Here is a 25261-nt window from a genome sequence, read left to right on the forward strand (position 1 = left end):
TTTTATTAAAGAGTACATTTAATTAAATAGAACGTGTTGTCTATATTTAAAGTTGCGCATTTTGATGTGACGTCACATTTCTCAAACCCCCCCCCCCCTCGTCGCACATCGTCACAAATGTCTGACCCCCCCCCCCCCCCTAGGTGCGTGACGTCATTTATGGACGGCCCCCAGATACATAGAGACCCACAGATACATATAGACCCATGGAGATACATAGACATACATAGACAACCATAGTGATACATGGATATTGCATTCCGTGTCAACCCATATGGTTAACCCCGTATTCTTGAACAGTGAAATTGCGTTTTCAGGTAGGGGGCATCGATAATGGGTTGTTGGACAGGGCTGCTTATTTATGTATTTATTTATCTATCGGGGGGGGGGGGGGGTGAGGGGGCGTGGTCTTTTTTTAAAGTGAACCCCGTAGTAAGATGGCCGCCGGCGTGTTGCGGGGTGACATGACGTCACGCCGCCCAGGCCCCACCCCCCCCCCCCCAGTCGGCGTCGTCCCCCGCTTGGCCATGCTGCTGATGCTGCTGCTCAGGACCTCGCTGAGGACGGGTCGCGGCCTCTCGCCGCTCGCCTCCTCCTCCACCTCCTCCACCATCACCACCACCTCCTCCTCCTTGCCGGGGCTCGGCGCCGTGCGGAGAATGGTGAGCGGGGGGTTGGAGAGCGGTTGGAGGTGCGGCGGTAGAGGAAGCGACAGAGCCACGGGACGGAGGCCACTCACCCCCCCCTCCTCCTCCCTGCGGGTCGTTATATTTAGAGACTCCGCGCGGAGAGGTCGCGGAGACATCGGGGGGAGCTGGGGGGAGGGGGCTGGGGGAGGGGAGCTGGGGGGGAGGCTGAGGGGGAGTTTGGGAGGGGAGCTGAGGGGGTGGAGCTGAAGGGGGGAGCTTGGGAGGGGAGCTGAGGGGGGTGCTGGGGGGGGAGCTGAGGGGGTGGAGCTGAAGGGGGGAGCTGAGGGGGGTGCTGGGGGGGAGCTGAGGGGGGGGAGCTGAGGGGGGGGGGGCTGAGGGGGAGTTTGGGGGGGGGAGCTGAGGGGGGGGGAGCTGAGGGGGGGGGAGCTGAAGGGGGTAGCTGAGGGGGGTGCTGGGGGGGAGCTGAGGGGGGTGCTGGGGGGGAACTCGGGGGGGGGGGGCTGAGCTGGAGGGGGGCTGAGGGGAGGGGGGCTGAGGGGAGGGGAGCTCGGGGGGAGCTGAGGGGGGGGAGCACCTTGGTATGATGGCGAGACCACGGATCAAAGGAGACCACCTCCGATTATCACGGCCGGCCACGTACGGGGGGCAGCCCCGTGGTGGGGCAGCATATCAATGGCACATTGATACGCTCTCATGATGATGCTCCAGTGATGATGATGATGATTACGTATTATACTCTTTGGTTATTTGGGTAAAGTCACGTGGGTATAAAATAAAATAAATCACGACGTTTCGGGCGCAACACAAGCGTCCATCATCAGGTGGGAAAGCGTGGCCTGCTGCTGCCGAGGCAGTCTGCAGACCGTGTTATACCTACGTGATTTTACCGAAAGAACCAAAGAATATTGATTTAAAGCTTTTTGTTTTAGCTATTATGTTTTATTTTTATTATTTTATTACTTACCTTCTACGTGACTTTACCAAAATAACCAAGAAGATATTAGTTCTATGTTGGGCATTTTCATCACCTTTTCATACCGAACAGCTTGCCTCCCCCCCCCCACACTTTCAGCACAATAAAACTGTTACCGTTTGCCATGTAAAGTGGTGGCACTCATTTGAATGAGTTGTCCAGAACCATTCACAGTGTCCCTAACATCTCAATTTGATTCTCTTTCGGTGTTTCTTGGCCTGCCTTTTGCCTGTCGCCAGCTTTTCCCTCTCTTTGGCACAAGTATGTACGTTTGTATGTATGTATGTTGAACTTTGATTTGAAGCTTTTGTGACTGCAGGGATTCATATTCTTGGTTCTTTCGGTAAAGTCACGTAGAAGGGAAATAATAAAATAATATTAATATAGAACAATAAAAAAAATTCTCACGACGTTTCGACTGCAACACAATCATCATCAGGTGTGAAATCCACAGAAAGAACATTTCTGTGACCTGTGGATTTCTGTGGATTTCACACCTGATGATGATTGCTTGTGTTGCAGTCGAAACGTGAGAATTTTTTATTGTTTTATATTAATATTATTTATTATTTCCCTTTTACGTGACTTTACCGAAAGAACCAAGAATATGTTGAACTTCTTTCGCGCCGTACGTAGCCAATCGTGCGGGGCAAAGAACAACTAACGAAACACAAAAAAGCAGTTCTAAACGAACGAGTGTTCAAACTAGATTTTTCTTTGAAAATCGAAGTGCAACTTGCATCACACCAGCTGGTGATGTTGACGGCTCACGACAACCGATACTTGGCTGATGTCCCCACACCCCCTCCGTCCCATCCCCCTCCCCCACGGCCAGGCGACCTCCGGTCACCGCATCGAGTCGGACACGTTCGGCGAGCTGCAGGTCCCCAGCGACCGCTACTACGGGGCCCAGACCGTGCGCTCCGTCATGAACTTCAAGATTGGTGGCCCCAGCGAGCGCATGCCGGTGAGTCGCCGAGCCGACCGGCCGGCAGCCGGTGTGGCCATCAGCCCCGGTGCGAACTGGGTGGTGTCATAGGTCCCCCGGTGTATCGGGGAGTTTTTAGGGGGCCGGTGAATTGGTGAGCTTAAAGAGGTCGTTGCGCTGATGAGACCGTGAAGTGGTGAATGGGTGAGTTCATGGGACAGTGAATTCCTGAGCCCTGGGTCTGGTGAACATGTGAGGCCACGGGCTGGTGAGGCCGTTAGCCAGTAACACATTCCTGCAGAGGGAGCTGGTAGGAACGTTGGGTTGCTCGGTCAATGGCCAGGGTCAACGGCGGCGTGGTGTATTCCGCAAATATGCCCGACTGTGAAGGCGGGCACAAGCCGGCGTGAGTAGGTTAAACGTTGAGTTTTATAAGGGCACCACGGGGTGACCAGCCCCTCCCCACCCAGCCCCACCCCTCCCACCCTCCCCACCCAGCCCCTCCCCACCCTCCCCACCCAGCCCCGCCCTCCCCACCCAGCCCCTCCCTGCACGACGGACGGACACAATAATCCCCTGTGGGCTGGTGTAACCAGGAGGTTCCTACCAGTATAATAATAAGCATGTTCTTAATCCAGAAAAGTTTCACTGAGTCTCAACTTTCTTTTTTGGCCAATTTCATCAGTGTTTGGCTAACCCTGAGCCCATGGGATTGTGATACGATGACCTTGTGGTCTGTTATGTGGCTCAAATTCCATCACAAGTTATCCATTGGTCTTAAACTAAGACAAATTGTAGAGTTGAACCTTATGGCGGAACCCCGGGGTCCCGAATAAACGGAAGTAAAAATCGTAATTGATGTATTTATTTTTGGCGACTCCGTCCCACCGCGCACATAAACGCCGCGACCCGCCTGGCGCGGATCATTCTGTTGTCGTGTCGTCCAAGCGCAGCAGCGAGGACGAATGTCGGTCATAAACAAAACTTTTTCACTTTGATTAGCGCATCGTGTAGAGCTCGTCGAGAGGAATAGATTGCTGTATCGTTCACCTTCAACAGACATAAAATGACGTCGCAACCCAATTTATGCGAGAGCCGGGGGCTTATGGGACCCCCCGGGGTTCCGCCATAAGGTTCAGTTGTCAAGTGCCACAAATTCAACATGATGTATATTTTCCCAAAAGGGCATTTCTTTTTAACGTCGGGTATATGCTGCCCTGTATGGATATAATATCGAGCGGTCTCAGATAATTTTATTATTTAATTTAAAACATGTTTTGTTTTGGCTGTACCGATTGAAATTGTGCTTTTTCATGAGACTGATACAGTTTCATTGTGGTGTGTCTCAGCGAAGCAGTGCATCAGTCTGTGTCGGATAATGGCACGGGAAGTTGACATCAGGAACCTAATTCCAAGGTCATCCTTATCCCCATGAGGGGTTACACCGTTTATTGCCCTCCAGAGATTTCCATCACATCTCAATCAAACCTGAAACGTTGAATTCTCAAGACTGGAATTTATAAAAAATGAACAATAACACCAAATGTAATCTGATGGGGGGTTTTTTTTTGGTACAGTCATTGGTGACTGGACTGAGACCATACACCTTCCTAAATTTGAGAAGCTGGTTTAATCACTGTTGACTTAAACCCGTAGTATCTGAACCAAAGCTGTTAGTGGTGCCAGCTCAATTCTCTGAATACTTGGCCAGCCGCCCACCAATAGAATCTAAACACGCTGTTGAAGCTCAAGTTAATAAACGGCGTGTTTAGCTTTTGCTGCAATAACTTTTCACTCCACATCGTCATCACCGTTGTGGTCTTTATTGTCACTGTTGTTTTTGTTATCATTGTATCTATTGCTGTCCTTGCCATTATCTATCGTTGTTGTTGTCGTCGTTGTTAACGTGGCTATCTTTGTTGTTGTCGTTATTATTGTTGTTGTCGTCGTTGACATGGCTATTGTTGTTGTCGTCGTCGTTGTTGACATGGCTGTTGTTGTTGTCGTTGTTGTTAACGTGGCTATCTTTGTTGTTGTCGTTATTATTGTTGTTGTGCTCGTGTGGCAGATCCCCGTGATCCATGCGTTTGGAATCCTGAAGCGCGCGGCCGCCGAGGTCAACAAGGACTACGGCCTGGACCCCAAGATCGCCGCCGCCATTATCCAGGCGGCTGACGAGGTCTTGTTTGAGTGCCTGGAAGCAAAAATCGCTAAAACTAAACGAAATTAAAGCGACGTTTTTTTTTACATCGTGCAACAGCGCGATTAATTTTGAGTGTATTACGAGTGGTAGTAGCAACCTAACAATGCTCCTGGATTGCTTGTTGTACATGCGTGTCTGTGTGTGTTTACGTGTACACCTGTGCGTGCACCTGTGTGTGTGTGTGTTGTGCTGTGGATGTGTGTGTGGAGTGGTGGTGCAGTGGTTAGTGCGCCTCGATACGAACTCGGTCACCCGAGTTCCATTTCCGCTTATGGTCAACATCAGTGACGAATATCTGAACTGGCCCCTGGGCCTCCCCTAGGTTGACTCAACCTTAAAGGAATACCTGTATAAACATCAGCACTAGGGAGACAAAGGCAGCTGGGTGTGGTTCTGGCCACACCACCCCCTCGTGTGCCATTCCGGCCTTCATAGGTGCTCTCTAAACAGCACTTGCCTGTTAAAGGCTACACGGGGGGGGAACCTTTCATCCCTTGCGCTTGCGCCGGGTCACAGGTGACGAGCGGCAAGCTGGACGACCACTTCCCGCTGGTGGTCTGGCAGACGGGCTCCGGCACGCAGACCAACATGAACGTGAACGAGGTGATCAGCAACCGCGCCATCGAGATCATGGGCGGGCAGCTCGGCAGCAAGACGCCCGTGCACCCCAACGACCACGTCAACAAGAGCCAGGTGCGGCCATCGCCGTTCCCCGCGCCCCCTCGCATCGCTCGCCGTGGAGTCTTCAAGATCCGCCTCTGGATAAAAAAAAAAACTATCAACTATTTTTTATTTTACCGCCTCCTCGCCGCTTCTCCCGCGGCGGTTTCTCTGGCGCGTGACCAGAGGGGAGGGGGTACTCTTCAAACTAAACTATTAAATTTATTTTTCGATTTAAAGCTTTCGTGACTGCAGGGATTCATCTTTTTGGTTCTTTCGGTAAAGTCACATAGAAGGGAAATAATAAAATAATTAAAATAAAACATAATAAAATACAATTCTCACAACGTTTTGGCCACAACGCAAGCAGCCGTCCTCAGGTGAAGATCAGGTCTGTCGGGAAGACAGCGTCTGAATGAACAGGTCTGTCTTTCCGACAGACCTGTTCTTCACCTGAGGACGGCTGCTTTCGTTGTGGCCGAAACGTCGTGAGAATTGTATTTTATTATGTTATATTTTTATTATTTTATTATTTCCCTTCTACGTGAATTTACCGAAAGAACCAAGAAGATATAACATTTATTACAACTTTTTATTTGTTTTACCAGGTAAGGCCCAACTGAGCAATACGGATCTTTTTCAGACGACCTGGCCATCACAAATGATAGCCCAACGAAGTGGCTTATCGCGTGGAATTTTATAGCAGGCAAATAATCTGAACGCACATTGATTCTAAATAGGGAGGGGAAAACCAGAGGACCCGGAGAAAAATCCACACGATCACGCGTAGAATAATCAAACTCCAAATATACAGGCGTCAGGAAGCCACGACCGCCTGTATACTCGGTGAGGTAGTTAACATCTCGCCACCGTTAAGCGGTGGTGGCTCTGTGTACATGGCTGCCTGTAATTCGGCACTGTGGAGGCAGCGAGAGTTGGTGGATTGCTGCAAAGATGTTGTGAAACTCCCTTCCCGTGGGCATCGAGGAAGTGCCATAGCCTGGCTCGCCTCGAGAAGGAGGAACAATAAGTGGATTATTTGCCATCTGCTTCCATCTGTACGGGGATAGAGTGTTGCCCCCTCGTGCGTGTGGGTTTTCTCCGGGCCTTCTGGTTTCCTCCCACGTGTATAAAACAAACACAGTCAATGCAGCACCCTCGTGAAAACAAGTGCCACGAATTAGCATGGCTCTGCTGGATGGCTAAATGAATAAATTGGGCAGCGTTAACGATGACCAAGTGGTCTCTTCCCACCTTCTGCTGTCCACCCCTCCCTACTACCCCGCCGCCCCGGCCACGCAGAGCTCCAACGACACGTTCCCGACGGCGATGCACATCGCGGTCGTGCGCGAAGTGAGCGGCGTGCTGCTGCCCGGCCTGCAGACGCTGCACGACGCGCTCGACGCCAAGGCGCGCGAGTTCCACGACATCGTCAAGATCGGGCGCACGCACACGCAGGACGCCGTGCCGCTCACGCTCGGACAGGTGACGGCTCGCACCCGCTCGCGATGCTCACGATGCTCGCGATGCCCGCGCTCCCCAACCCGTTTGACACTCGGCCGTTTGAAGGATGCACGTGGGTTATGCAAAACTCGTGACCGGTTCAGATGTCGCTTGAGCCCAGGTGGCGCGGGGTTTGTGGCACGGCGGAGTCGCTGTTGTGATTCGCGCAATTCTGTCACCCCAGCACCACATGGATGGACGCGGTGCTGGTGGTGATGTTGGTTGTGGTGGTGGTGCCGGTATTGATGATGGTGCCACTGGTGGGATTGATGATGGTGGTGTTGGTATTGATGGTGGTGGCGGTGGTATTGATGGTGGTGGTGTTGGTATTGATGGTGGTGGTGGTAATGGTGGTGGTGTTGATGCTGGCATTGATGATGGTTGTGCTGGTAGGGAAGGTGGTATTGATGGCAAAGTTGTTTGTTGTTGTCTGGGTGTTTATGATTATAGTGTGTATTGTGGTTATGGAGATTGTTGTGGTGGTTGTTGCGGACAGTGGTAGTGGTGTTGATGGTGGAGCTGATGATGTTGTGGTGGAGGTGTTTAAGATGATAGTGTTTCTTAAGGTGGTGGGGATCTTTGTGGTGGTCGCGCTGGAAGTATCGGCGGTGGTGTTTATGCCGGTGGCGGTGCAGGAGTTCAGTGGCTACGTGCAGCAGCTGCACTACGGGATGGAGCGCATGCGCTCGGCGCTGCCGCGTGTGCTTGAGCTGGCGGCCGGCGGGACCGCCGTGGGCACCGGACTCAACACGCGCATCGGATTCGCAGAGAAGGTGGCGGCACAGGTGGCAAAGCAGACCGGTACGCCCGGTGGTGGTGATGGTGGTGGCAGATGTGGTGCTGACAGTGATTGAGGTGGTGGTGATAGTGGTGGTCGTGATTTTGGCAGTGATGGCGGTAGTGATGGTGGTAGCGGCAATGACGGTGGTCGTGGTTGTGATGATGATGTTATTAGGGGGTGAGTGGTAGCGTAGTCGGTAGCATGCTGCGCTACGAATCCTGCGACCCGAGTTCGATTCCCGCTAACGGCCACCAACACCAGTGACGATTTTCTGAACCGGTCCTGGGCCATCCCTAGGTCCACTCAGCCTGAATAAATTAGTACCTGGTGTGGTCTGTTTCTAGACAAAGGTTGCCGGGCATGGTGCTGGCCACCCATACCCACGTGTGCCGTGCCGGCCTTCATAGGTGTTCGCTAACAGCACTTGCCCCAACAGCCTGTTAAAAGGCTATATGGGGGATCTTTGCCTTTGTATGAGTGGTGGTAGTTGCTGATGGTCGTGGTGATTGTGATAAGTAGTGGTCATCTTAGCAGTGGTGATGATTATGGTGGTGGTAGTGGTGACGGTAATGACGGTGGGTGCCGGTAGTGGCGGCGCTGGTGGTGGTGTAGGCGGTGGGCGTAAATGATGATGATGGTGGCGGGGTGGTGTTACGACGATCGTGTCGCCACACCAAACCATTCTATCCCTTCTCCCCCTCCCCCCCTCCATCACTCCTCCTGACCTCCGACCCCCGGTGTCCTATCCGTCCCGCCGTAACCTTCCGAACTCCCGGGGAGGAAGGCCTGCCCTTCGTGACGGCGCCCAACAAGTTCGAGGCGCTGGCGGCGCACGACGCGCTCGTGGAGCTGAGCGGGCAGCTCAACGTGCTCGCGTGCAGCCTCATGAAGATCGCCAACGACATCCGCTTCCTGGGCTCAGGGCCGCGCTCCGGCCTGGGGGAGCTCAGCCTCCCCGAGAACGAGCCCGGCAGCAGCATCATGCCTGGTGACGCCTCGCTCCATCGCTCGCTCGCTCGCTCTCTCCGGAGCCCGTTCCCTCCCAACCGTTGCTCGCTCGCTCGCTCACCGTGTGCGGTTTGCGTTGGGTTGCTGTGCGAAACCCCCTCGTCTGTGCTGCGTTGCACCGTGTTGCTTTGTGTAACCTCGCCTGTGTGTGTGTCATGCTGCCGCTGTGCGTGACCCCGTGTGCATGTTGTGTGGGCCGTGTGTAATCCCATGTGTAGAATTGTGTTGCTGTGTGTATCTCCGTGTGGATATTGTGTTGCTGTGCGTAACCCAGCGTGTTGACGTGTCTGACCCCGCGCGTGCGTGGCGTTGTGCCGCTGTGTGTGACCCAGCGTGTTCGTATTGCTGTATGTGACCCCATTTGCATAGCGTTGTGCCACTGTGACCCCGTGTGTGCTGCGTTGCCGCTGTGTGACCCCGCGTGTGCGTGGCGTTGTGCCGCTGCCTGACCCCGTGTCTGTGGCGGTGCAGGCAAAGTGAACCCCACGCAGTGCGAGGCCATCACCATGGTGGCCGCGCAGGTGATGGGCAACCACGTCGCCGTCACCATCGGCGGCAGCAACGGCCACTTTGAGCTCAACGTCTTCAAGCCCATGATTGTACGCGCCCGCTCACTCCATTCCTCGCCGTCATCATCGCCCTCACCATCGCCCTCACCATCATCGCCGTCGCCATTATCATCGGCATTACCATCATTTTCTCTGCAACCGTTACTCTAATTATTTCCGCATTTTTGTTGTTGTTGCCGTCGTCGTTATAATGAGGTATTCAGTGATGCGTTGAGTCGTGTCGATTCTTAAGCTCACTACGCACGCATCTCACGGGGCATGCGAGAAGCAACACGTGTTGATTTGCAGGTGCGTGTTTTTTGTCACGTGACCCATGCGGCCACTGGAGAGTAGGGAAAAGAATGGAGGGAAGTGAATGGAGGGAATGAATGCGGGGGATTGAATAAAGTGAATGGAGGGATTGAACGGGGCGGGGGGGGGGGAGAAAGTGGAGATCAATGGAGGAACTGGATGGCGGGGGCTGAATGGAGGAAGTAAATTTAGGAGGAACTGAACGGGCGTGAATCGAGGAGTGATATGAAGAGGAGATGCATGAAGGTGGTGAATCACACTGGTCAACAAAAAAAACATTTTTTTCTGGCCTGGACTTTTGCAGCTGTTTTAGACTAATTTTAGGGTGCTGATTCCAAATCTGATCTCAGATTTGATCTATCATACCCCATTTTCATTGATTTTACCAGAAAATAACTCTGTCACTTATGATTGCAAGTTGTTGCGAGTCAGTGACTACTTTAGTGTTAAAATATGGTGCTGTATTTTTAGGATAGTGTTTATAATATAATTTTATGTAGATATCCACATTTATTTAATATTTTTATTCTGCAGTTTTTATTGAAGATGCAATATTTGATATCTCAAAAACCTGATGTGATAGACAAAAACTGATGCCAGATTTGGAATCAGCACCCCGAAATTACCTTAAACCCGTTGGAATACGTTATGCCAGAAAAAGTGTGTTGACCAGTGTCATTAAAGGCGAGGGTGGGCGAATCGAGGGTGTGAATCGTAACCGTGACGGATCGTGCCCCCTCTCTCCGTCTCCCTCTTTCTCCTCCCCTCTCCGCCCGCCCGCCCGCCCGCCTCCCCCGCCGGCAGGTGAAGAACGTGCTCAACTCGACGCGGCTGCTGGGCGACGCGTGCGTCTCCTTCGCCGAGAACTGCGTGGCGGGCATGCAGGCGAACCGCGAGCGCATCGACAAGCTCATGAGCGAGTCGCTCATGCTCGTCACCGCCCTCAACCCGCACATCGGTGCGTACGCACGCACGCGCCATCATCTTGCGAGATAACACACCGTGACGCCCGTGTGGTGGGCGTGGTGGTCGTGACCCATAAGAGATGGCTGGTTAGGGCCAGCAAGGCTCGGTCACTTGTGATGATTTATTTTTATCAGCTGAAAGGAAGTGACAGAAAAATAATACAATCGGAACACTTAATCGTCAAGTGTCCCCGTGTGCATTTTGACTGTCGTGCCCCCTCGAATTTTTGTATGCCACCTGTCCCACCCCCCACTTTCAAAAAAGGTCATGCTAACATTTGTTAAAAACCGCCGACCTTTCTGTGCGTCCTGTCGCCACTGCCAGGCTATGACAAGTCGGCCAAGATCGCCAAGCTGGCGCACAAGGAAGGCACCAACCTCAAGGAGGCGGCGCTGAAGCTCGGCTTCCTCACAGCCGAGGAGTTTGACCAATGGGTGCGGCCAGAGGACATGCTGGGCCCCAAGTGATGTGACCCCTGACCCCCTGCCACCCATACTTAACCGCACACTGCGATGCACCCCCCCTCCCCCCCCGAATCTGCTGCTGAAGGTCCCCTCATGGCATGTTCGTCATGGGGGTTGCTCGACAAATACCTGATTGATCACTGCAGGTCGGCCGAGGACAGCTTTATATTTCCATCGCTACTCGTTAGCCCATGGCTGGGAATCGGACTCGGGTCGCTGGGTTAGTAATACAGCGTGCAAACCACGCATCATCACGTGCGTATGTCGGCATCGATTGTTTATTAATTGTGCAAACGTTTATGCAAATTATTTTCTAATGGTGTGTATAGGCTATCGGGAGTGAACACAGCTGTACAAACCAGCCAGAATGAACAAAAAACAAATTAATATATTCTTGAATTGAACCCTGACCCCGAATCTCGACAATTTATGGGTGGTGTGAATCTGGACAAGCTATACGTCTACTACCTGTTCCAGATAAGAGCTTTTTATCCCCCCAAGTTGCATCTTTAAATTTCTAGAAAACATCGCAGCACCTTGCATGACCAGGTTATTTTGCATTGTACAGCCTAAAGGCCCCATCAATAAATCTACGCAGATTTTACGCTTTCAAGTCTCGCATTTAAAATTCTCAAGAGAAACCACAACCCACCGATGAAGCCACAAAAGTTTATTTACATCAGCGCACCACCGGATCGTCACAAGTTACGTTACGGAACAGACCAATCGAAAACAAAGCCACGTCTTGTATGAGTGTATGTCACTGAGCAGTTGAACGGGTGGGTGGGTGAGCGTTGCCAAAAAGCGTTGGCCAAGCACGTATGTTGAACTTCTTTCGCACCGTACGTAACCAAAGCGTGCTCATCGGAGGTACAGCAATGTTAAACTATATCCATAACCGTTGGCGATACAAGACATCGCAGTGAGTCAAACTGCTCAAATAGCGCACTGGATTCGTCATCGATATTGATTCCGAGGCTCAGGATACTGTAGGTGAAATCTCACGCATTGTAATTGATGGGTTGTCGATTCGTGTCAGTTCGGATGTCTTGGGTTCGTTTGACGTCGGCAGCCACTAGTGACCACTACATCCACCGCAATGTAAAAAAAAATATTAAAACGAAACTGCAATCCTGCATGGTGACGATTCATCGAACTGCGCTGTGAGTGAACCATTTACCCCTCTTACTATCGATCTCAACTCCAACTTGGCAAGACGCTTTTCTTTCTGGGTGTTGATCTCCTTTCAAACAAGACACAAAAAAACTATGACGACACTCGAAATGATAACGACGAAGCTATTCAAACAATAAAAATGACAAAACACTCAAAAACTATAAATGTAACCAGTGGCCCAACAGTAGCTTTGTCTCAAGACTATAAATAATTTATCTCCAGCTGATCAAGAGATCCTGGAGTTGACAATACGCTGGCCGCACCAAATGCCACAATGCACTCGGGCAAATTTGATGGAAATTGTTGCGGGCAATAATTGTGGCCCGATCCGCATTTACTCGGAGCAAATGGGTATTGTAACGACAGTCATGGCGATCTATCTATGAAACAAAAGAAAACAAATTGCTGGTGAAAACCGCCAATGACGATCGCCCTAAGTGTGCCTGCCTGGTGTGTGTGTGCCACTGCCTGAAAACGATAAAGTGGTCGCCCGACTCGATTGTCGAATTTGCATCGAGGTAAAATTCCCCTGCTTCCTCCACCACCTCCCATACTTAGCGAAGATAAGTTGCACACGCGTGTACAAAGACAGATCCCCCATATGGCCTTCGAACAAACTGTTGGGGCAAGTGCTTTTAACGAGCACCTATCAAGGCCGGCACGGCACACGGTGGGGGTGGATGGCCAGCACCACGCCCGATAGGCCGCCTTTGTCTTCCCAGTGGCGATGTTTACACATCGTACCAGGTACTCATTTGAGGCTGACTTGACCTAGGTGGAAGGCCCAGGACCGGTTACGATGATCGTCACCGATGTTGGTCATGGGCAGGAATAACATCCCATGCAGCTAAACTTGGTGACAATGGGCACATACGCGGGCACGTATGTACACGTACGCACACATTCTACATGCGTGTACACACGTGGGTGCATATACACACGGTTGTGGGGGGAGCATCACATGCGGCCGAGCTTGGTGACGATAAGCACACGCAGTGTCTGGTCAAAGGCCGTGCACGCGCACAGGCCCTGCTTGTCAGGGCTCCAGTCCAAGCCGGCCACGGGCTGCGACGCCACCGTCATGTTCTGCAGCAGCGACACGCTGCCCGTCACGCCGGCCTCGTGCCCGTCATCGTCCTTGCGGCTCCGCTGGGCCGGGTACTCGCTGTGAACGGACGTGGACAGAAGCAGGCATGCGAACGGATAAACAAAGCGACGGATGGGACGGATAAACAGTGAAACCGATGGGCAGATAAACTGACAAATGGACTGCCGGCCTGCTCCACATGAGCAGGCCGGCGAGCGCAAGGCGGACTTGTCGGATGGACCGACTTACTACTTCCACAGGTTGAGGTTGCCCGAGCCGCCGGTCGTCATGAAGATGTCCCTGTTCTGCGGTAGGTGCCGCACGAGCCACACGGTCGACTTGTGGGCCTGAGGGTCAGAGGATGCGCGGCCAAATTAAACGTTCCCGGGGGCGGCCACTCGATCTGGTCACTCCGCAGACACGCACGCCACCTCCAGTTAACATATATGATGCAGGCTGTGAAACTCACAAACTCGCTGGGCTATGAAGTGGCCAGGAAATGGCAGTACGTTAAATAGGATTAACAACCCTTATAAAAACAGCTTTGCGCAGCCAACGCAATGATCCGTAGATGTTATTTGGTTTTGGCCATGTAGTAGATTGATGCCAAATTCCTCGTCATCACTCGATTTCAGAGCAGACCACACCGAGTGAAGGGAAAAGCGTCGAAGTTAAATTCAGTCGTGAAAAGCCTTAAAAGCCACTGGTTCTCAAGTGCAGACAGCTGATAGTAGTGGTAGGCAAGTCACCAATGGCTACATACGAAACATTGTCATTAAAAGTTGGTCTTTAGCTGGCTTTTTGAAAACGTGTTCACTTAAACTTTGGTGCAGATCATACAGTTTGAATGTCATGCCGGCCAATTAAAAAGGTCTGCCCCACGTAGTGAGAGGCCTATCCAAGTGAAGCACGGTTGCGTTGTGTTACATTCCAAAGACACTCTTGCACCTTAGGGTAGGCTTGTGCACAACCATTTTTTCTATCCACTGCTGGATGAGGCAGTCCCAACGCTGTGTGCGTCGTGGGGGTTATACGAACGACTACACTTCACCCCACCGATCAGTGCTGGTTAAAGAATATGGGAACAGATCAGGTCCGCACAACGAATGATTTTGCTGCACGGCACCTCTGCTACCCACCAAGTATTCCTGCATCCTATAGCAACCTGTTATGCGTGGTGGTTGCCCATTCAAGCGTTATCCAGGCTCGTTAACTTGAACTTCCGAGGTCGGGCGAGATCCGGGTGATCTGGTCGCAATCGAATTTGAGCCCAATGGTTGGGGACAAAAATAAAGTACAAACCCATTTGCGTCTCAAAAACCGGGTTGCATATCCCACCTTCTCTGTGAGCGACGCAAAGCCTCGCTTGGGGTGCTGGGTCCTCATGTCAAACACGTGGAACTTTCCCTCCAGCGTCGTGGCCACCAACTTGTTCATGGAGATGTCCCTGCGGTCAAACTCCACACTGCACACCTAACAAACGCAGATACACACCACACACACGTCACGCGTTTGGCAATCCAACACGCACGCCAGTCAAACTCCGCTCTGAGCAGAACACAGATAACCTGGCGCTGTGTGATGGGCACCAGAGGCAGTGTGGGGAGGCCCTCATCCAGCAGTGGATCTGTTGCCCAACACGTAGCGCCCCCCCAGCAGTAGCTCACAACAACCCGACGGTGCATGGCGGTCGCCCATCCCAGCGCTCTTCAGGCCGCCCCCCACGCTTAGCTTCCAAGATCTGACGAGGTGGGGGGGGGGGCATCAAATTTCGGGTGGCTTTGCTCTCGAGTTGCCGCCGCTATTTCTAAACCGCGGAAAGCTTCAGGATGACATCACTAACATTGTCCCGACGAAGGGCGGCACAAACCCTGGCCACCATGAGTGAGATCTCGCCATGGTGGCGAGATGTTAACTGCCTCGCCTGGTTTACAGGAGATCGTGGATTCGATCCCGACCCTGACGTCTGTATATTTGGAGTTTGAATGTTTTCCCCTCCATATTTATAAACATGCGTTTTAGAGTATTTGGCGCCTATAAATTTACACGCCACGCAATAAGCCCACTTCGCTGAGCTATCATTTGTGGCCAGGTCGCTTCTGAAAAAGAGCTATATAGATCGGTGGGCCTTACCTGGTAAAATAAAAATAGTTTCGTTTTAAAAGCATCCCCCCTACCCACCTCCTCCCGCCAAGCGGCAGGGAAACCTCCGTGGGAGGAGTGGGCGAGGAGGTCATCAGATTCAGAATCTTTATTTTATCGTGGGCGAATCCGACGGGCTATGAAGCTCTTTTTCACAGATGTCCGGTAGGAGGGGGCGGGTCAGCAAGCTCCAACAAGAACGGCGCTCACCCCGTTCTTGATGTTGGTCTCCCAGCGAGTAGACATGGTCCTCAGATCGAAGAGCTTGATGTCTCCGTTGTCGTAGCCGGCGCACACGCAGCGCTCCTCCTGGGTGTGCGCGTGCCCTGCAAGCGCCGCGTTAGTTTGCCTGCGCGTCGATTGCTTTTTATTTCGGTTATCCTCCATTCGCTGACCCCTGCCCCCCACCCCCCACACGTGTGTTGAAGCAATCGCGTCTCCGGACACTGCGACAAGAAGCGTGGCGCACGTACCGAGCATCCAAGCACCATCCACCATCAAGCAGCACCTTTGTGTATGTGTGCTAATCGCAGGTGCCAACTCACCGCTCTCATCTCTGAGCCACCCAGCCACCCAATTTCTTTTAACCCCACTATCTTCGAGCAAAAGTTGGAATGCAAAAAATTGGCATTACCAATGTGCCCAACGATAAAAGTTTTTCAATCGGTGCACGTTAACTGCTGCCCTAGGAGTCATCACGGCGGGGGGGGAACCTCCGATGGCTTTGCTGTCGAATGTCAGCGCGGTCGGTTTTTACCGGCGCGCGGTGTTGCGATGTGGTGAGCGCGAGCAGCACGTACCGAACGCCACCGTCCAGCAATCTCTCTTGTTCTCTCCCTCCACGGGCTCCATGTTCGCGACAGGGACGTCCTTCTGTCGCGGGTCCCACACCTTCACCGTGCCTGCGTCGCGAGACAAAACAACCGCCATCCGTGTAGCCGAGTGCGAAGCGGCGTGGACCGGCCCGCGGTTGGGCTTTCAAGCAACGGTGCCCAACAAAACGCATGATGGGCGACCCTACCGCCACCTCACCACCTCACCATCACACTGCCAGGCTTCCACAACAACAACGTACAGCTCACGAGCAAGGCCAACACCGGGCTATCCGGCTTCCATGGAAACAATAAGGAGGCAGCGCTTTTAACGGGAGCCACGCAAACCGCGGAAGATGCGGATACCCGATGCACAAGTGGAGAATCGCAGACTCTCTCCCGCGTGTGACTGCGGCAACAAACACCAAACCGTGGAGCGTACAGCTTCGTACTGCCCCCCCCCCCCCCCCAAAACAAAATTTGAAGTGGGTGAGTGAGTTAGTGTGTGGGAAAGTGGGTGGGTGAATGAGCAATTCACCAATTCGCAAAACAGTTGAATGTCCAAATCACTTTGGAACTGAATCTCTGATAGTTGCCCGTTGTTGGCCATAGGAAATCACCAACATCAGGGAAATATTGGTTAATAATTTCACGTTGCCTTCGGAATGTCATCATCGCCGTCATCATCATAACCCCAGCCATGATCTATCCACTGCTGGAGGAACGCCTCCCCAGGCCGTCGCCATCTCCCACAATCTCGCGAGGTAATATTGCGCCCGGCGCGCGAGCCGAATTCACCGCCACGTCTTCGTCTTCTTTGCATACGGAACCTCAAACAGCACCCAAGACCCGTGCGGGGCGGGGCGGGGGAGGCCCTCATCTACGCAGCGAGTTGCTGGCGACCGGCGGCGGGGGTGGGTTGCGCAAGAACTTGCCATCTCTGCTGCCTGTGACGATTTCAGGCGCCCCTTCGCCAACACCGAGCCCTCCCACCCCGTCGATGCAGTTAATGATCTCCGTGTGTCCCTTCACCGTGTACACAGGCAGCGACGTCGCCTCCAGGTTCCTGGGAGATGGGAAAAAGGCGGTTGTGTGTGGCTCTGGAGGTTAATGATGGTTGTGTCAGAAACACTTAAAAGCTGGCACCACTAAGATCTCCGAGGATCTAATCCAGGTTTTACCCGAAAGTGTTTATACCTGATTTAAAGCTTTCGTGACTGCAGGGATTCATCTTCTTGGTTCTTTCGGTAAAGTCACATAGAAGGGAAATAATAAAATAATAAAAATAAAACATTATAAAATAATTCTCACGACGTTTCGGCCACAACGCAAGCAGCCGTCCCTCAGGTGAAGAACAGGTCTGTTCTTCAGGTCTGTTCTTCACCTGAGGACGGCTGCTTGCGTTGTGGCCGAAACGTTGTGAGAATTATTTTGTTTTATTTTTATTTATTTTATTATTTCCCTTCTACGTGACTTTACCGAAAGAACCAAGAAGATGTTTATACCTGGTTCTCAAAATGGGTTTGTATGTATGTTAAACTTCTTTCGCACCATATGTAGCCAACCGTGCTAATCGGAGGTGCCTGGTAACCAGATAGCTTCAATAAAGCAGAATGGGAAAATAAGGTGGCTGGGTGGCCGGGTGGTTCAGACGTCAAAGCACTGATCCAGCACCGTAGAGATCCAGGGATCGCATCCAAGTTTCAGTCGTATGTAATCAAACCGGATTCTCTCATGTAGCAAGTCCATGGTCTCGGCCCAGTCATCAACGAATGCACGGACATTCATGACATTTAAATTTGGTTTGCCACTTAATTTGACAAAATATCAAACGTATTTTGTTTAACCGGGAGAGAACTCAAAGAGACCAGGATTAGTGTAATTTGCAAGAGCGACCTGGGTTGCCAAAATGACACTGCCGAATGACGAATCGCGCAATGTGTCATTTCCAGACGTCGTTTTCCAACGCGGGGTGCTTTCTTGCAAGAACTCTGTACGAAAACGTCTCCCCTGTCTCGATGGCCCAATGGGGAACCTGAGAGCCGGGCATGTGCGCCAACGGCACATCAACCTCTCGCGCACCCAAGTCTCTCACCATATGCTCATGTTGCCGTCGAAATCGCCCGTGGCCAGATGCCTCTGCTGAAGGCTCGCGGCCCCGAACGTCGCGCACTTCAACGGCTTTGCCTTCTCCGTCTGCGGAAACGCAACGGGGAGCTTCTCCGGGAACTGAACATCCCCGCCGGCACGACCCCGAAGGACACGTCCGGATGGGCACCCTTTAAATTGCCGGAGACTAAGCGGTTTGAAATGTTTTGCGCGGGGCGGCAGGTCTCATAATGGCCATGTGAGCGACTGTGCAGGCGAGGTTGATTTTATCGCTCCATCTCGACAGTCGATGTGCTCTCTCAGGCACGTTCCCTCCTTCGGCGGCATCAGTCTACATCTCGTCATTTGTTTCAGTAACTGCGTGATAATTAACGATAGTTTTGTACACGTGCCATTCGCGCCAGTCTCGTAGCACGAAGCTATCGCCATGTTTGTTTTCACAGGCACAGGAGTGTGCAGTAGTTTCAAGGTAGGGGACGTCGTTGCTGTGTTATAATTCGAATTCTGAAATCTGCGAGTGGGTTTTTGGAATTTGGAAATTTTGCACCACGACGCCGGCACACAGTGGGCCGACTCGTTTCGAACGCTGTCAGGGGAAACTCAACGAAAACGACGGCGTGTATCTTACAGTTATTATTCCCGCAGGAATAACCAAGGCGGCCTGCCGGATTCAAAACCTCTAACCTCCGCAACAAATTCCCCTGGAAAAACCCATCGGCGAGCTGTATGGCCCACCGATGGGTTTTTTATGGTTGCACTGCATGTTGTTCGGCATGACGTCCTGGTCAGGACGTCATACCGACAGCATGCGGTACAACCCGAAAATACATGGGATAGCTATTTCTTCGGTACACACATTCCGCTGTTTTCCAGTTGTGTTCCTCTGACCAATATATCAATGCGTTGAGCGAAACTGTGAAAAGCCAATCCATACGAAGATTACGCGATGTTTTTACACGTCGATTGGTTCCACGGATAATAGGCATCGCGGTTAGTCGAGCCGCGGATAACAGAGCCGGCGTTCGTCCCTCATCCATGACACCGGGAGTTGAAGCGAGGCACGGCCACTGCCCTAACGCTCGCTCACGTGCGCGGGGGTAAAGTTCGGCAAACGGCGACAACTTCCTCACGTCGCCCCGGGAGATGAACGCGGCCGATTACGCGGGAGGAGCCGCCCCCATTACCTACACCCCCCTGCCGAGTTTGCCTGGAGACCACAACCGTTGCCAACAACGGCTCTGAGCACGCGTGAATTTAAGTGGAGAAAATAGTTTTTTGGTGCACGTTCTGTGTGTTTGTCTATGCAGCAGCGGCCACAGTGGTCAGTGCACGGTGCTATGAACCCGGCAAGCAGCGTTCGCTTCCCACTCGGGGGCAATACTAGCGGCGATTATCTGAACTGGTTCTGTGCTCTTCCTCTAGGTCGACTCGGCCTTAAAATGAGTACGTGGTGCAGCGTGTAAACCATCATCAGTGGGGAGACAAAGGGGGTCATGCGTGGTACTTGCCGTACCACCCCCTCGTGTCTTGGTCTTTTGTCAGGAATACAGTCAGAGTTGAAGTCTGGCACGTGTTCATTTTGGGGTTGGGTTTAAATGTTGGATGTCGATTCCAGGCAAGGGTCAGAGTTAGAGTGAGGGTGCCGTGTGTGGGCAGTGTTAGGTATAAAGTTGGAGTCTTGTGTCTGGGTTAGGATTATGATCAGCTTTGGGGCCTTAGATCACAAGTTATGGTTAGAGTCTGGGTCTTTTGTGTGAGTTAGGGTCAGGTTTAGAGCTGTGGTCTTGCACTGATTAAAGGGTTAACACTAAGGTCTTGTGTTCAGGTTAGGTGTAGGGCTAGTCTGTGTTCTGTAACTGGATGAGGGTTTGGAGTCTTCATTTTGTATTCGGAATAGGATTAGGGTTGAAGTTGGGGTCTTATGTCACAGGTTAGTGTTAAGGTTGGAGCCCATGTCCTTTGTCCAGGTTTGGGTCAGGGTCAGAGTGCGGGTGTGGGCAGGCACCTCCGTGACGAGGTTGAGCTGCCCCTGCGTCACCTCGTACACCTGCAGGGCGCCCGTGCCCCTCGCCGTGCTGCCCAGGCACACGAGGCGCGCACTGCACGGCACCCATCTGCTCGCACCACCAGGATAACCACCAGGATAACCACCAGCATAACCATCAGCATCACCACCAGCGTCACCACCAGCATTACCACCAGCATAACCATCAGCATAACCATCAGCATCACCGCCAGCGTCACCACCAGCATAACCACCAGCATAACCATCAGCATCACCGCCAGCGTCACTACCAGCATAACCACCAGCATAACCATCAGCATAACCATCAGCATCACCACCAGGATAACCACCATCATAACCATCAGCATAACCATCACCATCACCGCCAGCGTCACCACCAGGATAACCACCAGCATAACCATCACCATCACCGCCAGCATCACCACCAGGATAACCACCAGCATAACCATCAGCATCACCGCCAGCATCACCGCCAGCATCACCGCCAGCATAACCATCAGCATCACCGCCAGCGTCACCACCAGCATAACCGCCAGCATCACCGCCAGCATCACCGCCGGCATCACTGCCGGCATCACCGCCAGCATAACCACCAGCATAACCATCAGCATCACCACCAGCATCACCACCAGGATAACCATCAGCGTCACCAGCAGCGTCACCAGCAGCGTCACCTAAATCGCCACCACCAGTATCACCATCTCCACCAGCGTCACCACCATCACCGATACTGACATGACCACTACCATCACAAGCATCATCAACAGCCGCCATTCGCCACTAAGTGGGGGGTGACCTCACCACGGTGCTTGTGCCAGGCTAGGTGCACCACCACCACCAGAATCATCACTAGCATCACCACGATTAACGATACCGAAATCACCAGCGCGGACATCACCACTACCACCAGCATCACCGAAATCAACAAAACACGTCATCTCTTTGCACGAGAATATATGCTCCGGATCTCAATTACAAGTCCGTATTACTGACGAATTAACCTACGACAGGTTCAACCCCGAAGCAGGGTCTGACCTGGACAATGTTCGGATGGGCGACCACCATCGTGCATAAACAGCTGCCATAGGCTGCCACGCAGTTACGCTACGTTGCGGGGGGCTGACAGCAGTGCAGCTGTATCAATTGTTGTTATGTAGGGGACAATGCTTTATATGCTCCCACGTGTATTATGCCCCCACGTTCACCAATCCGTACTGGCGAGCGTGGTGAAGTATGGTGAAAAACACCCCCCCCCCCATCCCCACTGCGCCTTCCAACGATTTGCATGGCGTGGAAAGATGAGGGGCTCTGAAACATCAGTGGATTGACTAACGCCTACAAATTGGTATGCATAGTACTGGGTTTTTTTCGGGGGGGGGGGAGGGTTAGATTCGCGTAAATATGAATGTGTCGTTGAACCCGCCACCACCCGACACAGCCAATGAATAAGGTTTGCCACGTAAACAGAACGTGCCCAATTCGTTACCAGTACAAGCAACGCCGGTGTGTTGGGAGAGCAAATCCACAACATTCACAATCTGTCATATCGCGGTTTAAAGCATTGCGTTACGAACCCCCGATGTGCCGGTTAGACTCCCGCCCACGGCCGCACGGACGTCAGCGGCCAAGTTGGTATCTCAGTTCTCAGTTTCATACTGGTAGGAACCTCCAGATTACACCAGCCCACAGGGGATTATTGTGTCCGTCCGTCGTGCATCCAAAAATTGGAGGGGTGGGGCTGGGTGGAGGGGTGGGGCTGGGTGGAGAGGGGAGGTTGGGGAGGGGCTGGGTGGGGAGGGTGGGGCTGGGTGGGGTGGGGTTGGGTGGGGAGGGGCTGGGTGGGGTGGGGCTGGGAGGGGTGGGGCTGGGTGGGAGGGATGGAGCTGGGTGGAGAGGGGAGGGTGGGGCTGGGTGGGAGGGGTTGGGCTGGGTGGAGAGGGGAGGGGCTGGGTGGAGAGGGGAGGGGCTGGGTGGGGAGGGGCTGGGTGGGAGGCGTGGGGCTGGGTGGAGAGGGGAGGGTGGGGTGGGGAGGGTGGGGCTGGGTGGGGTGGGGAGGGTGGGGCTGGGTGGGAGGGGTGGGGCTGGGTGGGGAGGGGCTGGTCACCCCGTGGTGCCCTTATAAAACTCAACGTTTAACCTACTCACGCCGACTTGTGCCCGCCCTCACAGTCGGGCATATTTGCGGAATACACCACGCCGCCGTTGACCCTGGCCATTGACCGAGCAACCCAACGTTCCTACCAGCTCCCTCCGCAGGACAATGTGTTACAGAAATGTGCTTTATTAGGTACAGCCCTGTGAGCCATTCGTCTCTTGAATCGGGTGCAACCTGTGGGTTTGATGCACGTTACGGTACCGCGTGTCGAACTTCTTTCGCACCGTACGTAGCCAACCGTGCTCATCGAGAGTTGCGGCGGGGGTGGGAGCGTGACAACAACCAACTGAACACGAACAAATATGTACAGTATGAATGTCGAACTTCTTTCGCGCCGTACGTAGCCAACCGTGCTGATCGGAGGTTGCAAAGTTATGGTCAACACAACGACCCGCGGCTTCGTGGACGTCGGCTTGAGGAGGTGGTGGGGGAGAAGGGAGCGAACTCATCCAGCTGTGGAGTGAGACTGCACGCACACACACACACACATCCCTCACCTGCAGTCGAAGAGCGTGAAATTCAGACTCTTCTGCACGTGAACTATGATCTGAGGCTTGTCCAACGTAGCCATGCCTTGCTTCTTCCTCAGCGCCCACTCTCTCTCAACCCACCCTACTTTAACAAACGGCTATCGTGAAGAGAAATTGAGAGAGGTGACGACGTTCGACGTTGTTGACGAAGCTCACCGAGTTTTTTTGGTGTAAATAATAAGAAGAATTAAAACAATAACAACCTCGAGTGAAGAGCAACCCCCAGAGCGCCAACACGGCCGCGAAACGCGAGCCTGGGTCGGTATCGATTCCTCGAATCGTCGCCGCGCGATTCCATTTTGTTGCGAATCGATTCTCGCTCGTAAACCGGCGAGTCCTCGTTTAACGGCGGCCGATGGGTTCCTGGAAAGTGCCCGCGTGAGCCGCGTTTAAGCGAGAATAAGTAATATTAAAAAAGCACTTTTTTAAAAACACGCTTTTATGAAATGTTCCATCCCCACCCAGCCCCTCCCTGCACGACGGACGGACACAATAATCCCATGTGGGCTGGTGGAACCAGGTGGTTCCTACCAGTATTAGACCTATGTGTCTTCTCCTTCTGGGAGTGCATCATTCTAGCAGCATTGATTCAAGACAAGCAAACTCGACCTGGATTGGTTTTGACATACAGAGAGTCTCATCGGCAAAATCAGGCTTGCTTGAATCAATGCTGTTGAACTGCCCGATTCTATATGCAAGACACAACAATAGGAATGTTGCGCGTAACATGATTTAGTGATGCTGCTGCTACGTTGACGGCGGTGCACAAGCACAACATCGACCAGTTTAAAAACATAATCTTCCCCAGCGGACTGACTCTACAGGGAATGCATTATTTAATGTTGATTTATGTTTGAGCAAAAAAAAATGTTCACAATCGCATCCCCGTCAACCCATACGGTTTACCCGTATTCTTGTCCATGCAAATGAGTTTTAAAGTCCATACGGCGTACAACCGTTTCAATGCTGGCGAACTTTTTGGGTCTATTTGTTTGTCTTTCTCCCTTGTGATGGGACTTTATCGGATGAACGTTGAAATTTGTAAGGGCACGGGGTGACCAATAGCGTCTGAAGTGGTCAGTAATAAGTAGGGCACTGATAAGGGGGTGACAGGTATGCAATACTCTTTGTTTTTTTCGGTAAAGTCACGTAGGTAAAAAAGGAAAATAAATTAAATTACGACGTTTCGGAGGCAACACAAACCTCTGTCTTCAGGTGGCAATTTAATTGATTTTCTCTTTTTTACCGACGTGACTTTACCAAAAAAACCAAAGAGTATAGACCCTTGCAGTCACGAAAACTTCAAATCTAGCTATGCAATCGTCTATAACACCGTGGCACTAAAATAAAATGTTGTAATATAATCGTCGACGTTTCGGTCAACGGCCCGTCTTCATAACACATCCTCGCGACAGTTCTTAAAATTATCCACAACGGCGCTCACGAGTATGTTGTGCCCATAAGCATCTGGCAGGCAGTTCCCCATTGATTCAAGCTGACTACTGACGAGATGGCCCACCCCTGCGTGCCGAAACGGGTCCCAGAGTCGACTGGTGCTGAATCACCGGCGGCAGTGGCAACTCTCGCTCCTCATGGCAAAAGGGTCCTGGGTTCGATTCCCAAACTCGTGGTGCCTTTCTGTGCGGAGTCCGTACCTGTCAACCGCTTATTACAGACCAATTCAGGCCTCATTGGTCACCCCCCCGTGCCGTTATAAATCTCATCGTTCATCCTACAAAGTGCCATCACAAGGGAGAAACACAAATGAATAGACCCCAAAAAAATGTGCCCTATTGAAACGGCTGTACGCCGTATGGACCTGAAAACGCAATGTCCCTGTACAAGAATACGGGGTAAACCGTATGGGTTGACAGGTTATGGGAGTTTGAATGTTCTCTCCCCGTTATGTATGGGGTTTTTCTCCTATTACTTAAAAAAACACATCTAGTGCAACTGGTATTGGACCAAACATCCCAATGACTGAAACATTATACCGTAGTTATTATTGTACCGTATCTACAAACATCGTACCCTACTGCAAAAAAAAAACTTGGCAGGACCCTCCTGAAAAGAGACTGAGGCTTTGCTGTATTTTGTGCCGAATAGGATATCAAAATGTTTATACTGGAGGAATCCGATGAGCCATAAAGCTCTTTTTCACAGATGTCCAGTAGTAAACGAGCTGAATAGAAAAAAAAAACTATGCGGAAATTATGCAATCTCCGAAG

General features: G+C 52.2%; 2 protein-coding genes across 2 annotated transcripts; one reads left to right on the forward strand and one right to left on the reverse strand.

Moving 5' to 3' along the window:
* The first annotated feature begins 499 nt into the window (after positions 1 to 499).
* FH (fumarate hydratase) lies at positions 500 to 11694 on the forward strand. Its single transcript, XM_078871849.1, has 10 exons — positions 500 to 662; positions 2459 to 2590; positions 4620 to 4730; positions 5271 to 5447; positions 6717 to 6899; positions 7553 to 7718; positions 8483 to 8686; positions 9178 to 9305; positions 10371 to 10524; positions 10857 to 11694. The coding sequence occupies exons 1-10, from the start codon at positions 528 to 530 to the stop codon at positions 10997 to 10999; spliced, it is 1533 nt and encodes a 510-aa protein (XP_078727975.1). The 5' UTR covers positions 500 to 527; the 3' UTR covers positions 11000 to 11694.
* A 403-nt stretch (positions 11695 to 12097) lies between these two features.
* DNAAF10 (dynein axonemal assembly factor 10) lies at positions 12098 to 23300 on the reverse strand. Its single transcript, XM_078871850.1, has 9 exons — positions 23001 to 23300; positions 20328 to 20436; positions 18309 to 18409; positions 17149 to 17279; positions 16202 to 16303; positions 15612 to 15727; positions 14598 to 14732; positions 13509 to 13606; positions 12098 to 13337 (listed from the first exon to the last, which is right to left on the reverse strand). Exons 1-9 carry the CDS (start codon positions 23072 to 23074, stop codon positions 13130 to 13132), a joined length of 1074 nt encoding a protein of 357 aa, XP_078727976.1. The 5' UTR covers positions 23075 to 23300; the 3' UTR covers positions 12098 to 13129.
* Between the last annotated feature and the right edge of the window lie 1961 nt (positions 23301 to 25261).

Source organism: Lampetra fluviatilis, chromosome 33 (assembly GCF_964198595.1).
Source record: "Lampetra fluviatilis chromosome 33, kcLamFluv1.1, whole genome shotgun sequence".
Taxonomy (NCBI): domain Eukaryota; kingdom Metazoa; phylum Chordata; class Hyperoartia; order Petromyzontiformes; family Petromyzontidae; genus Lampetra; species Lampetra fluviatilis.